Here is a 12,082-nt window from a genome sequence, read left to right on the forward strand (position 1 = left end):
ATGGGAAGGTGATTCCTCTTCCCCTACACCTTTCCCTCCCTGCACTCACATAGCTCATAAACCAACGCAGGTAGAATGATTACGGTACATTTATATAACAAATAACAGAGCAGGAACAACTGCTAATCATCACCCTCTTCTTTGTCTTTTACTTATGATCTGTTACCAACTCTTTTTTCTTTCCCTCTGCCACTACTGGGCTTGTTAATATTTCGCTACTTTTCACTTCAACAGTCATCTTCTAGTCTCTCCTCCCACTTACCACAAGAAGCTCTGGTCATATCATTTCATTTCTCTAACCTTCCTCCCCGCAACTCCCACTCCGTAGGCCTACAGAATTCTGTCTTGCTTCCTTCATCATTCTTCCACACATCTTTCTATTACTCTGTGGTACTCACCATTCCCCTGGCACATTCATGCATATTCACTTCCTTCCCTCCCGCCCATGCAATGTCATCTTTCAGACCCTAGGATCCTCTCCCATATCTCTGTGAACCCTGAATATCTGAGACAGGTCTCAGTCAATTTAGGAAATTTATTTTGCCAAAGTTAAGGACGCCCGCCCGTGACATAGCCTCAGGAGGTCCTGATGATATGTATCCAAGGTGGTTGGAGCACAGCTTGGTTTCATACATTTTAGGGAGACATGAGGCATCAATCAATATATGTAAGATGAACATTGGTTCGGTCCAGAAACGAGGGACAAATCGAAGCAGAGGTGGGCCAACTCAAAGTGAGGAGGGGGCTTCCAGGTCATACGTATTACAGCTGAGAGACAAATGGTTGCATTCTTTTGAGTTTCTGATGAACCTTTCCAAAGGAGGCAATCAGATATGCATTTATCTCAGTGAGCAGAGGGATGACTCACAGGGATGACTTTCAATAGAATGGGAGGCAGGTTTGCCCAAGCAGTTCCTAGCTTGACTTTTCCTTTTAGCTTAGTGATTTTGTGGCACCAAGATTTATTTTCCTTTCTCACCTCTAATAAGATTCAGGAGGAAATATGCACGAAGAATCCAAGGTGCCAGGGGATATTATTGAAAGACTGAAGGGCCCAAACCTGTTTGACCATGTCCATTTGGAGAGCAACAGATAAAAATATAGCTGCACTACCAATTATTGCTACTCGCCCCAAAAAGACAACTGAATTTTCAGTGTGACAGCACTTTACAAAGACACTTGGTCGAGAAAGGGTCACTCCCGGGCTCTGGGAGGCGAAGAGGACTGTGGGAGCTCTGTTCGTTGTCCCGCGGGCTCATGGGAAATGTAGTGCAGTTTTTCTCCAACATGGCCGCGCCCAGGGGAGGTGGCGTGCAAGTATCCGCTGCGGCGTTCTGGTGCTAAAGTGGAGAGGCTGGCAAAGAAGAAGGCACCCGCATGGTGAGAATCCGGCCTGAGCCGAAGCGGAGGTGTGTGGCACTTCTTGCTGGCGGGCATACGGGCTGCGAATCACCGCTTCCTCTTTTCAGCCTCTTCCGGTCTTCTCTATCCGCCTTGCCAGCTAGGGCTGAGAACCTAGGGAAAGGGGATGGATCCCAGAGGCGCCCTTGGTGCAGTGTGGGCAGTAGGGTGTCTGCGTTGGGTGGTTCTGTCAGTGTTTAGGGTGCACGTGTTTGTGTTTGGTTCGGGTGCTCACGTGGTGCCTGTGTCAATCTTCTGTTTTCTTTGGGGTTGGAGAGGACGGTTGCAACATGGGGCGTGTTAGTTTGGCGCTTCTAGGGCTTTTCTGACCGGTGACAATCTAGTGATGCAAAGGCAGTGCTGATGATCTGATCCCTTGCGCAGCTGAGTCTTCCTGTGCTCTTATTTGAGCAATCCCTGCGACTCTTGGGCCTCTGGTAGCGTCAGCCTGTTATTTTGATTTATTTCATTGAATATTTATTGTCAGTTGTATGTCAGGCACCAAGTCTGTGCCCTTAAATAGATGACAGTTTTCTGGCCGAAGCCCAACACAAATAGGCAGTTATAATACAATGTGAGAACTCTAGAGATAGAGGTCCATGCTAGGTGTTAATGAAAACGTTGAAGAAGGCCACCAAACTCAGAATTCTGGAGGACAGGAGGTTTAGGAGCTAAGACAGCAAAGTCGATTTAGGTTTATTTGACAAATGGTTATTGAGTGGCTGCTAGGTGCTAAATCCTATTTAAGTGCTAGGTGCTACAGGGTGAACAATAGAGACAAAATCTCTACTTCATGGAGTGAGTGTACTTTATTAAGTTATGGGGAAAGAGAATAAACACATTAATGAGAGTGTAAGAAAATATGTAGTAAGTATTATTCAAAGAGTTAAAACGGGGTGCCGTGACAAGTGATGGGGTGAATTTTTTTCTAAAAATTTTAAATCTTTATTTTCTTTTTAAATAGGTAATACAGTTTAAATAGCTACTAACTTCAAAAGTCATGAAAGAAGAAAGCTCCCTTTCATTCCTTTACTCATCGATCCGTTTTCCTTCCCTGGAGGCAACCCATATCACCAATTTCTTGTGTGTTTTGAAGATTTATATGTGAACTCTGTATACCGATGCCGTACTTTAAAATTTGGCCTCGTTTGATAGGAAGTTAGATTCTTTCTAATCTTTGCTATTATTAGGTTGTGCAAAAGTAATCGCGGTTTTTGCATTTTTTTTTAACATATAAGTATAGGAACATTTGTCTGTACTGCTTGTTTCATAATAGGCTCTCTATTATTCAAGGAGGGTGTGATGTACATACTGCTATTACCACGTAGGGCAATATCTAGTAGGATATATTGGCTTTAAACTCACTAACAAGCAAGTAGCAGAGCATGCATAATCTCCAAACTTTCATTATCCCACAGAGAGTACGCTTAGGCTGGAGCTAGCTGGACCGGACTCAGCATGGCTAGTATCACAGTTAATAGTGACTTCACTCCAATAATGTCGCAAGGAGCATCCAAGTATCTGTGCATTAGTGGAAACTCTGGCCGGGGAAGTGGCTTTGTCAGAAGGGGGCACCTCCAGACCTCAGCAGCTGGTATCAGCCTATCTTTGTTGAGATGACTCAAATATGTTGGGCCAGCACATTGCCTAGCCACTGGAATGGAGGAAAACAGAGCCTCAAAGGCCATTTAGTGTCTTTCTTCACGTGCAATAATATTGCATGACTGAGGGAGAGAAAAAGGAAAGGGGATGACAAAAATGTGGTTATGAGGCTCCACCTGCTGGTGCTGGACTCTTAGTGGCAGACATTTTAAAAAGATTTATTTAGCATCGTTTCTTTCTCATTCCTTCTTTGCAGTGTTTGCTCATGTGAAATATTAAAAAGAATTCTGTAGTGCAGTCATCCCTTGTTCTCCATGACATACTGCAGAGTTGCTGTTCCACGGATGAAGATCTTGAAATGGAATGGCTCTAAAATAGCTCCTTTGAAGGCCCTCAGATATTCTTTGTTTTGTTAAGCCATTTTGATCTGCTGCTTCTGAAAATCAACAGTAATAAATAAATAATAATAAATAAATTTAATTCTAAAAAAGCTATGGGATAGGCACTATTATTTTTATTCCTATTCCTAGATAAAGAAACTGGAACACAGAGATATATAGCCAACTCATCTAGGATTATACAGCTCATAATCTGTGATTGAGCTGAGATTTGAACCTGGAACATGGACTCCTAAACACTGTATTATATTACCTCATAGCACTGAATGAGGCTCTGTGGTAACTAAGAAAAGTATGATTTAATCCCTGCCTTTAGAAAGCTCACAGTTCAGTGGAAGGGGACAGATACTAAAACAAATAATTATAATTAATGCAATGTTAGACATGTCCATTCACTTATCCCCTTCCTGTCTTAATGATGACTGACTCCTAAACCTTTTTAGCCTCAGTTCCTTTCCTGGGAGCCACTTTATATTGCCACTTGCTAGCCAGACATTGCAACTCTGTATCTCACAATACCTTAGACATATTATATTCTAAATATGACTCATTACCTCCTATACTGAGCAGCTCTTCCTGAACCTCCTCCTGACTTTCCAGTTTTGAAGTGGTAGCACTCATCTCTTAGTCACTCAGCCTCTAACTGGTTAACAAGTCATCTTTGATTCCTGTCTGCCTCTTGTCTGGGTAGTCATCGAGGCCTCTCGATTCTGCCTGAACTTTTCACTCACCCTTCCTCTTTCTCCTCTCCCCCTATTTCCCTTCTTTCTGTTGCCGCCAGCCTAGATCAGGCCAGCATTTCTAATTAACAAGCTGGATTATTTTGTTTTTTTACCTCTCATCTCTCTGCTATGCTGCCAGCCAGCCTGCCTGCCTCACTGGCCTTACCTCCTAGTATGTACCCCCTGTGCTAGGAAGCTGGACTGCTGGCATTTTAAGAGACTTGGCATTTGTCTTCTATACTAAAGATTAGTAATTAGAATTTTGACTGTTTATGATTTTATGTGAAATAAGATAAATAAGATTTTATTTAACCCCCAAATTTATTTATTTGGTTGACTTTGAAGACTTTAAAGTCCGCAGAGAGTGGGACTCGTCTAAAAAAATTATGCCTGCCTCTTGGTGTCTTGGCCAAACATGTCCATTTTGGTTTTAGCTTCTGCTCTTTGCTGCCTCACTGAATACCTTCCTTTTTATTTGATTCTATAGTATTCTTATCCTTCAGTACATGGCAGAAATCTCCTGTTTTGAGGCCTTCCCAACTTTTCCAGTTTACATACATCTTTTTTTGTTTTTTTGTTTTTTTTTTTTTTGAGATGGAATTTCACTCTGTTGCCAGGCTGGGGTGTAGTAGCATGATCTTGGCTCACTGCAACCTCTGCCTCCCGGGTTCAAGCGATTCTCCTGCCTCAGCCTCCCAAGTAGTTGGGACTACAGGTGCCCACCACCACACCTGGCTAATTTTTTGTACTTTTAGTAGAGACAGAGTTTCACCATGTTGACCAGGCTGGTCTTGAACTCCTGACCTCAAGCGATCCGCCTGCCTTGGCCTCCCAAAGATTACAGGTGTGAGTCACTGCTCCCAGCCCACATCCATCTTATTTTTGTCTCTCATGTCATACCTAAAGACTGTACCATCAGCATTAAATTATATAAAGATGTGTCATAGTCTTATTGTTTAGTGTTTGTTTTCCACAACTAAGTTACAAACTTGTTGAAAGCATAAACTATGTACTTTATTATGGTTGCATGCTGCAGGGTGCTGAGACTGTGTGTATTCACTCATTTATTATTCATTTAGCCCTGCCATCAAATATTTATTGAGCAACTACTATATGCAACATTCCAGCTCTCTTGGGATTTATATCATGATGGAGGAGTTAAACTAACAGATGAATCATCACAAATTATGTTACATTTTGTGAACAAAATAAAAGACTACCGTGATAAAGTGTGATAAAGCATGATATTGGGTGCTATATAGAGACCTCTTTGGGATTCTGTTATTTAAAAAATTATGGATATAAAATATATGACACATACAGTTTTTAAAATAGTAAAACAAACATCTACACCTACCATGTAGCTGAAGAAATACCTTTCATGCTCCTATGTGTCACTTTCATGTTAATTTCCTTTCCTCTTACCCACAGAAATAGCCTCTCTCCTGAATTTTGTGTTTATAATTTCCTTGTTTTTCTTTTAGCTCTGCTATGTATGTATTTCTAAATAATATATGGCTTACTTTTTTATTTTGGCCTTTATGTAAATGGAATCATACTGCATATTTTGCTAATTTTTTTGTGTTATTTCTCCCCCCACCACTCCCCTGCCTGCTCCTTGCCTTGGTTTACGTTATAGTTGTGAAATTTGTGTGTGGCACATTTTACTTAGGACTTCATAAGTAAAGGATTCATCACCTATGGGTAAAATAACACACTTAATGGAGCTACCACATTGGAATGTTTTTTAGAACCATCAGAGCTATGCTATTAGATGTTCTTAGATATTCATTCATTTTTTATGTATCTGTTCTTACTTCTCTTAGTTGGTACAAGGTAAATGAAGCATTTTTAGAAAATTGTCACACGGAAATATTGATAAACTACAGAACATATGAATAACATCATTATAATTGTTCCTTCAGGACTCTTAAGGTTGACATTTTTTACTGTCTTTTTTTTTTTTACAGTTTGCTATGGACAGCAACCATCAAAGTAATTACAAACTCAGTAAAACTGAGAAGAAGTTCTTAAGGAAACAGATTAAAGCCAAGCATACTTTGCTGAGACATGAAGGCATTGAGACAGTATCCTATGCCACTCAGGTGACCTAAAACTATTATTATTATTTGAATGTAAATGTATTGACATGTTAATGTATTATATTAATATTTGCTAATAATTGCCTAAGGCTGTAATTGTTCAGTCATGTGTTACATCCATATTAGAGGTACATATGATATGAACTGCTAACTTTCTATTTTGGTCCATAGCCTATAGTTTGCATTTCTATTTATTTTGTTGTTTGAACTAGAAGAGGTTGTAGTTATATATTAATAATAATACTGTGCAAGTTTCTCAGTTTCCTAAGCATATTTATATTCATTATTATATTTAATTCCCTAGAAGTCTTTATGAGATAGGTGAGAAAACTAAAGTTCTGAGAGGTTATGATATGTCTCCATTGATATAAGCTAGTAAGTAGCTAATAGAAACTTAAAGCTAGATCTTCCATATCCTACTACAGCCCTCGTTCTTCTCTTCCCAACCTTACCTGTTTTATAAAGTATTTTGATTATGTGCTATTAAACATTTTTATTTTATTAGACCTTATTAACAAAGTCTTTTCATTTTCTGTGGACAATAATTAAATGAGATGATAAATGTGAGGATCGTGAGATTTCCTGGGTTATGAATTAGGAGAACTCAGTTTAACTCTTAGGTTTTCTGGACATGAGCAGTATCCTCTGACCTCAGCTTTCTTCATTTTTAAGCAGGGCATAGTATTGCATACCTTTTTAACCCCATTAGATTGTCAGATTCTAGAGAATCTAATTGTACTTACTGGACATTAAATTACTCCATGAATATAAGGAGTTCTTATCTTTTTGGCTCATAAAGTTATAGAATAAAAGTAGAAAGTAAGCTTTAGATATCATTTAACTGAGGAGCAGACATACAATTGAGAAGGTGGAGCAGGGATTAAAACTTAGGCCTCTCAACTCTCAGACCAATACTCTTGCCTTATGCTTACTGTGCTGTCTTCTGTACAACATCATAGCTTAAGAATGAGCAGTCTGTTGAGGCACATTTGAATTTAGGAGGTAAAAGGCCCATACTTGGAGTTAAATATTAATGTCTTCAGAGAATTTAAGCCGTATTCCTATAGCAAGGATGAAATACATAATAGATTAGAATTAATATGTTTGCATACACTTTACTGTTTCAGTCAAGAGCCACTGAGGCTGTTAGACATTCAGAAGATTAAACTGACATACACTGCTCTCATCTCTTTCCAAGAGTGACTTGTGTTCCTTTCCTTACAGGGTTTATGAAGAGAAGTAGCAAGAAAAAAAAAATAGGCTCCATTTCTTTGACCCCTCTGAAGCTTGTTTCTGGTTGGGTGTGCCTTTTCTTTAGGATCTCTAGAAGCTTTGATGTCCTTCATGGCTTCCAAAGTAGCATTTTATTTAGGCTTTCTTTTTTCTGCATATTCTTAAAGGAAAAGAATAAAATTGTAGATGGACCTCTAATTATATTTTATCCTTCCAGGGGAGAGCAAATATTGTTTTAATGATATTGTATTAGTCTGTTCTCATGCTGCTGATAAAGACATACCCAAGACTGGGTAATTTTTTTTTTTTTTTTTTTTGAGACGGAGTCTCGCTCTGTCACCCAGGTTGGAGTGCAGTGGCGCGATCTCGGCTCACCGCAAGCTCTGCCTCCCGGGCTCACACCATTCTCCTGCCTCAGCCTCTCCGAGTAGCTGGGACTACAGGCGCCCGCCACCACGCCCGCCTAATTTTTTGTATTTTTAGTAGAGACGGACTTTCACCGTGGTCTCGATCTCCTGACCTCGTGATCTGCCCGCCTCGGCCTCCCAAAGTGCTGGGATTACAAGCGTGAGCCACCGCGCCCGGCCAAGACTGGGTAATTTTTTAAAGAGAAAGCGGTGTAATGGACCCACAGTTACACGTGGCCGGGGAGGCCTCACAATCATGGCAGAAGGTGAAAGGCCTGGCTTGCATGGCGGCAGGCAAGAGAGAATGAGAGCTAAGTGAAAGGGGAAACCCCATATAAAACCATCAGATCTCGTGAGACTTATTCACTACCACGAGAACGTTATAGGGGAAATGGCCCCCATGATTCAATTATTTCCCACTGGGTCCCTCCCACAAAATGTGGGGATTATGGGAGCTAAAATTCAAGATGAGATTTGATTGGGGACACAGCCAAACCATATCAGATGTATTATAATTTTAGGCTCCTTTGTACAAATTTATGGCATTATAGATTTTTCTAGAGCAGTGATCCTCAAATTGTCAAGACCAAAGATAATTTTAAAAAAATTCACATTCTCTACTTCATACCATACTCCTTGTTATTTAGAAAATTGCTTGGATGAACAATTATAAATAAAATAATAGTTCCACTTAATTATTGCATTAATTATGTTACATTTAGTTATGACATTTAATTATATGTATCTCACATTTAATGGAAAATAAGTTCCTCTCCTCTTCTACTGCACTTGCTTTTGTGTGGTTTACCTTTAGAGTTGCCCACAAAACACTCAGATGGCATCTTTGAGGACTTCCTTCTAGTATTCCTGAAGTCATACTTCATCATCTTCCATTCCTAGATGGGGTAGTGGACCCTCAACACCAATAAAACCTTTGCTCTTCCATAGATTTAAGAATATGGAAATGTTTTTGCAACTATAGCCACATATAACCAAGTTATTTTGGTATTTTAATTAATAAACCTCATTAAGTGAGGTCCAGAGCAAGCCATCTGAGACTCCATTTTACTCCATATCATGTAGTATTGTATTAATGGGCTTGTTTATTATGTATGCATATGCTTGCATACATATAAAGTACTGGCTGTCCCATGACAAAACAGTTTTACTTTCCTTATTGTCCAATTTCATAATAATTATTTTATATCCTTTTCAAACAAAGTTCTAGGTATTCTTATTTTGTGTAATAAACCAATACACTATGTACTATCACTGAGCTTAGTATAAACCAAGGGTTGGCAAACTACTGTCCTTAGACCAAATCAGGGTTGTGACCAAAATAGTGAGTTTTACATTCTTAAAGTGTTAAAAAATAATACTAAGACTATCTGACAGAAACTTTTATGGCCTGCCAAGCCTAAAATATATACTATCTACCTCTTCTCAGAAAAACTTCATCAACACTTGGCATAAATGAAGAAATTGATGAGAGTAGGCCATCCATGGCTTTCTTTTGTTATATTGAATTTTTTTAGAAGTCATAGAACATAAATTAAAAATCTTTACATTGTATAGAATGGTTAAGTATAGAGACTATGTGGGTGCTAGGCCATGAACATCAGAATAAAAATAAGAGACTCCTCTTTCATCCCTGCAAAATTTCCTTGAATAAACTTTAGTGCAGGACTATGCAAACAGCAGGAAGTAATCGTGAAACTTACAAAGGAAAAAGTTTTCATTGTGAACTGACTGAATTACTTAGTCTGAATTTCCTTATAGGAATATTTTTTCCTAATTATGTTCAATAGAACCTATAATTGGTTTTTCTTTGAGGTAATAGTACCTTTACTTTTAATTTTTAGTAAACATTGTACAATGGTTATATTAAGGTGTGGATCCTGGAAACGGACAGAAATAGGTTTAAACCCACCCCTAATCACCACCTTAACCTAATTTGTCAGATCTTCTATGAAATGGGGCTGATATTACCCAGATAAATTCAGTATGTTGTGAAGATTATGTTAATGAGGATTAAGTAGATAAAAGCTTATAGAACAGTCTTGCAAAAAAGCAAGTATTATGTAACTGTGCTTTCTCCTCTCCACCTCTTTCATTATGTTAAATTTATATTTCTGAATAATAGTCATGTTTTAATTTGCATTTATGGTCATTTAGAAATGAATATTTTGCGAAATTGGCAATTTAAACAATACAATTTACAATATAGGAGTCCTTTTTATTCCCCCAATTTTTAGTAAATTGGTTTACATACTTTGTATGAAATTAGCAAACCAACCACTACAAGGAAATGCTTTTTTTTCTTAATTACATCTTTGTAGAAATCTTATTTTTAAAAAAACCTTAATTTAAAACAAATGGGTTGGTATCAGTTGCTCATGTTACTTTCTTTTTGTTTGTTTGTTTGTTTTTTAAGAGCCTGGTTGTTGCCAATGGTGGTTTGGGTAATGGTGTGAGTCGGAACCAGCTGCTCCCAGTTTTAGAGAAATGTGGACTGGTGGATGCTCTCTTAATGCCACCTAACAAGCCCTACTCATTTGCAAGATACAGAACTACAGAAGAATCTAAGAGAGCCTACGTTACCCTCAATGGAAAAGAAGTAGTGGATGATTTAGGACAAAAGATCATTCTGTATTTGAATTTTGTGGAAAAAGGTATGATCGTACAATTATCTTTTAAAAAATGATTCTTTTGTGTGTTTTCTTTTCATAGACTTAAGTTGGGAGGTTCAGTTATTGTGAAACAAAATGAGGACGCAGGTTAGCAGCTCCTTTTACTTTAACAAACATTCTTTAAGCACCTATTTGTGCCAGGCATGGGACAAGTAGTTGACAGTACAGAGGTGAATAAGATACAACCTGCCTTTACAAAGCTGGTCCCACCAATCAACAATATATTTATTAAGCCCATGGCTTATTTTGGAACCCTCCTGCCTAATTGTGTTTTTCAAAATTTAATAATGAGGGTTCGGATTACCAGTTTATTTCACATATCTACCCAGGAGCTTTGAATTAATCACTTAAGAATGAATTGTGATCCAAATCATCAGGTAGCAATCTTCATATTTATAGTGGAACACCTGTAGCTACCAAAGATTCCTAAAACTTTATTTTTATTTATTTATTATTATTATTATTTTTTTGAGACAGAGTTTTGCTCTTGTTGCCCAGGCTGGAGTGCAATGGCACAATCTCGGCTCACTGCAGTCTCCACCTCCCGGGTTCAAGCAATTCTCCTGCCTCGGCCTCCTAAGTAGCTGGGATTACAGGCATGTGCCACCGTGCCTGGATAATTTTTGTATTTTTAGTAGAGACGAGGTTTCACCGTGTTGGCCAGTCTGGCTTCGAACTCCTGACCTCATAATCTGCCCGCCTTGGCCTCCCAAAGTGCTGGGATTACAGGTGTGAGCCACCACGCCCAACTGATTCCTAAAACTTTATGGTTGTGCTGTCCAGTAGAACATCCTGTGATGGTAGAAATGTTGCTGTCTGTGCTGTCCAGTTCAATAGCCACAGGACAGTCTGATTGAGGAACCGAATAATTTAATTAAATAAGTATAGCTTTATATACTGATTTACAGAATTGTACAGGAATTATTACTTCTGCCCCATGGAAATGAGATGTATTGAGATGAACTTTGATTTAAACATCTAATCATATATTCATTTGCCACCTATTTAGGCAATAAAAGAGCCCTGTTGTAGATATCCTAGGAGTGGGTAGGTGACTATAATCTGCTCAAATTTATGTTTGTGTAAAATAAGACTCAAAGGAAAACTTTTACAGACTCTTAAAGATATATTTTAGAAACCATATTTCTCAGTGCTCATATGCTTTAAATTTTAAATCCGACTTAAGCTTTACATATTTTGGAAACTAGATTATCCTCATGTTTTACGTGTTTCTGGTCAGTTTTTGAAAACTGAATGGCTGACGAGTAAGTTTTAATCAGAAAATAGTCATTGGGTTTACCCCCGTCCTCCATGGTGAATACTCAGTAAGAAATTACACAAAGTAAGTTTTGGAGTGCTCTTTATTTGAAATTCTTCATTAGACCCATATGTACTTTTAAGGCTCTGGCAATCACATTTATAACCTTGAAAGTCATTTTTAATTGAGAACAGAAGTGTGTCACAAATAGTTTTTTTTTTTTTTTTTTTTTTAGACAGAGTCCCACTCTTTCACCCAGGCTGGAGTGC

General features: G+C 38.4%; 1 protein-coding gene across 1 annotated transcript in view; it reads left to right on the forward strand.

The window, feature by feature from the left end:
- Window positions 1-1,266: 1,266 nt before the first annotated feature.
- ALKBH8 (alkB homolog 8, tRNA methyltransferase) overlaps window positions 1,267-12,082 on the forward strand; it is a 70,705-nt gene continuing 59,889 nt past the window's right edge. Inside the window, exons 1-3 of the mRNA XM_004090577.3 lie at window positions 1,267-1,380; window positions 6,094-6,228; window positions 10,300-10,537. Coding sequence (XP_004090625.1) covers window positions 1,378-1,380; window positions 6,094-6,228; window positions 10,300-10,537 — 376 coding nt within the window. The 5' untranslated portion in view covers window positions 1,267-1,377. The remainder of the gene's footprint in view (window positions 1,381-6,093; window positions 6,229-10,299; window positions 10,538-12,082) is intronic.

Source organism: Nomascus leucogenys, chromosome 15 (assembly GCF_006542625.1).
Source record: "Nomascus leucogenys isolate Asia chromosome 15, Asia_NLE_v1, whole genome shotgun sequence".
Lineage (NCBI taxonomy): Eukaryota > Metazoa > Chordata > Mammalia > Primates > Hylobatidae > Nomascus > Nomascus leucogenys.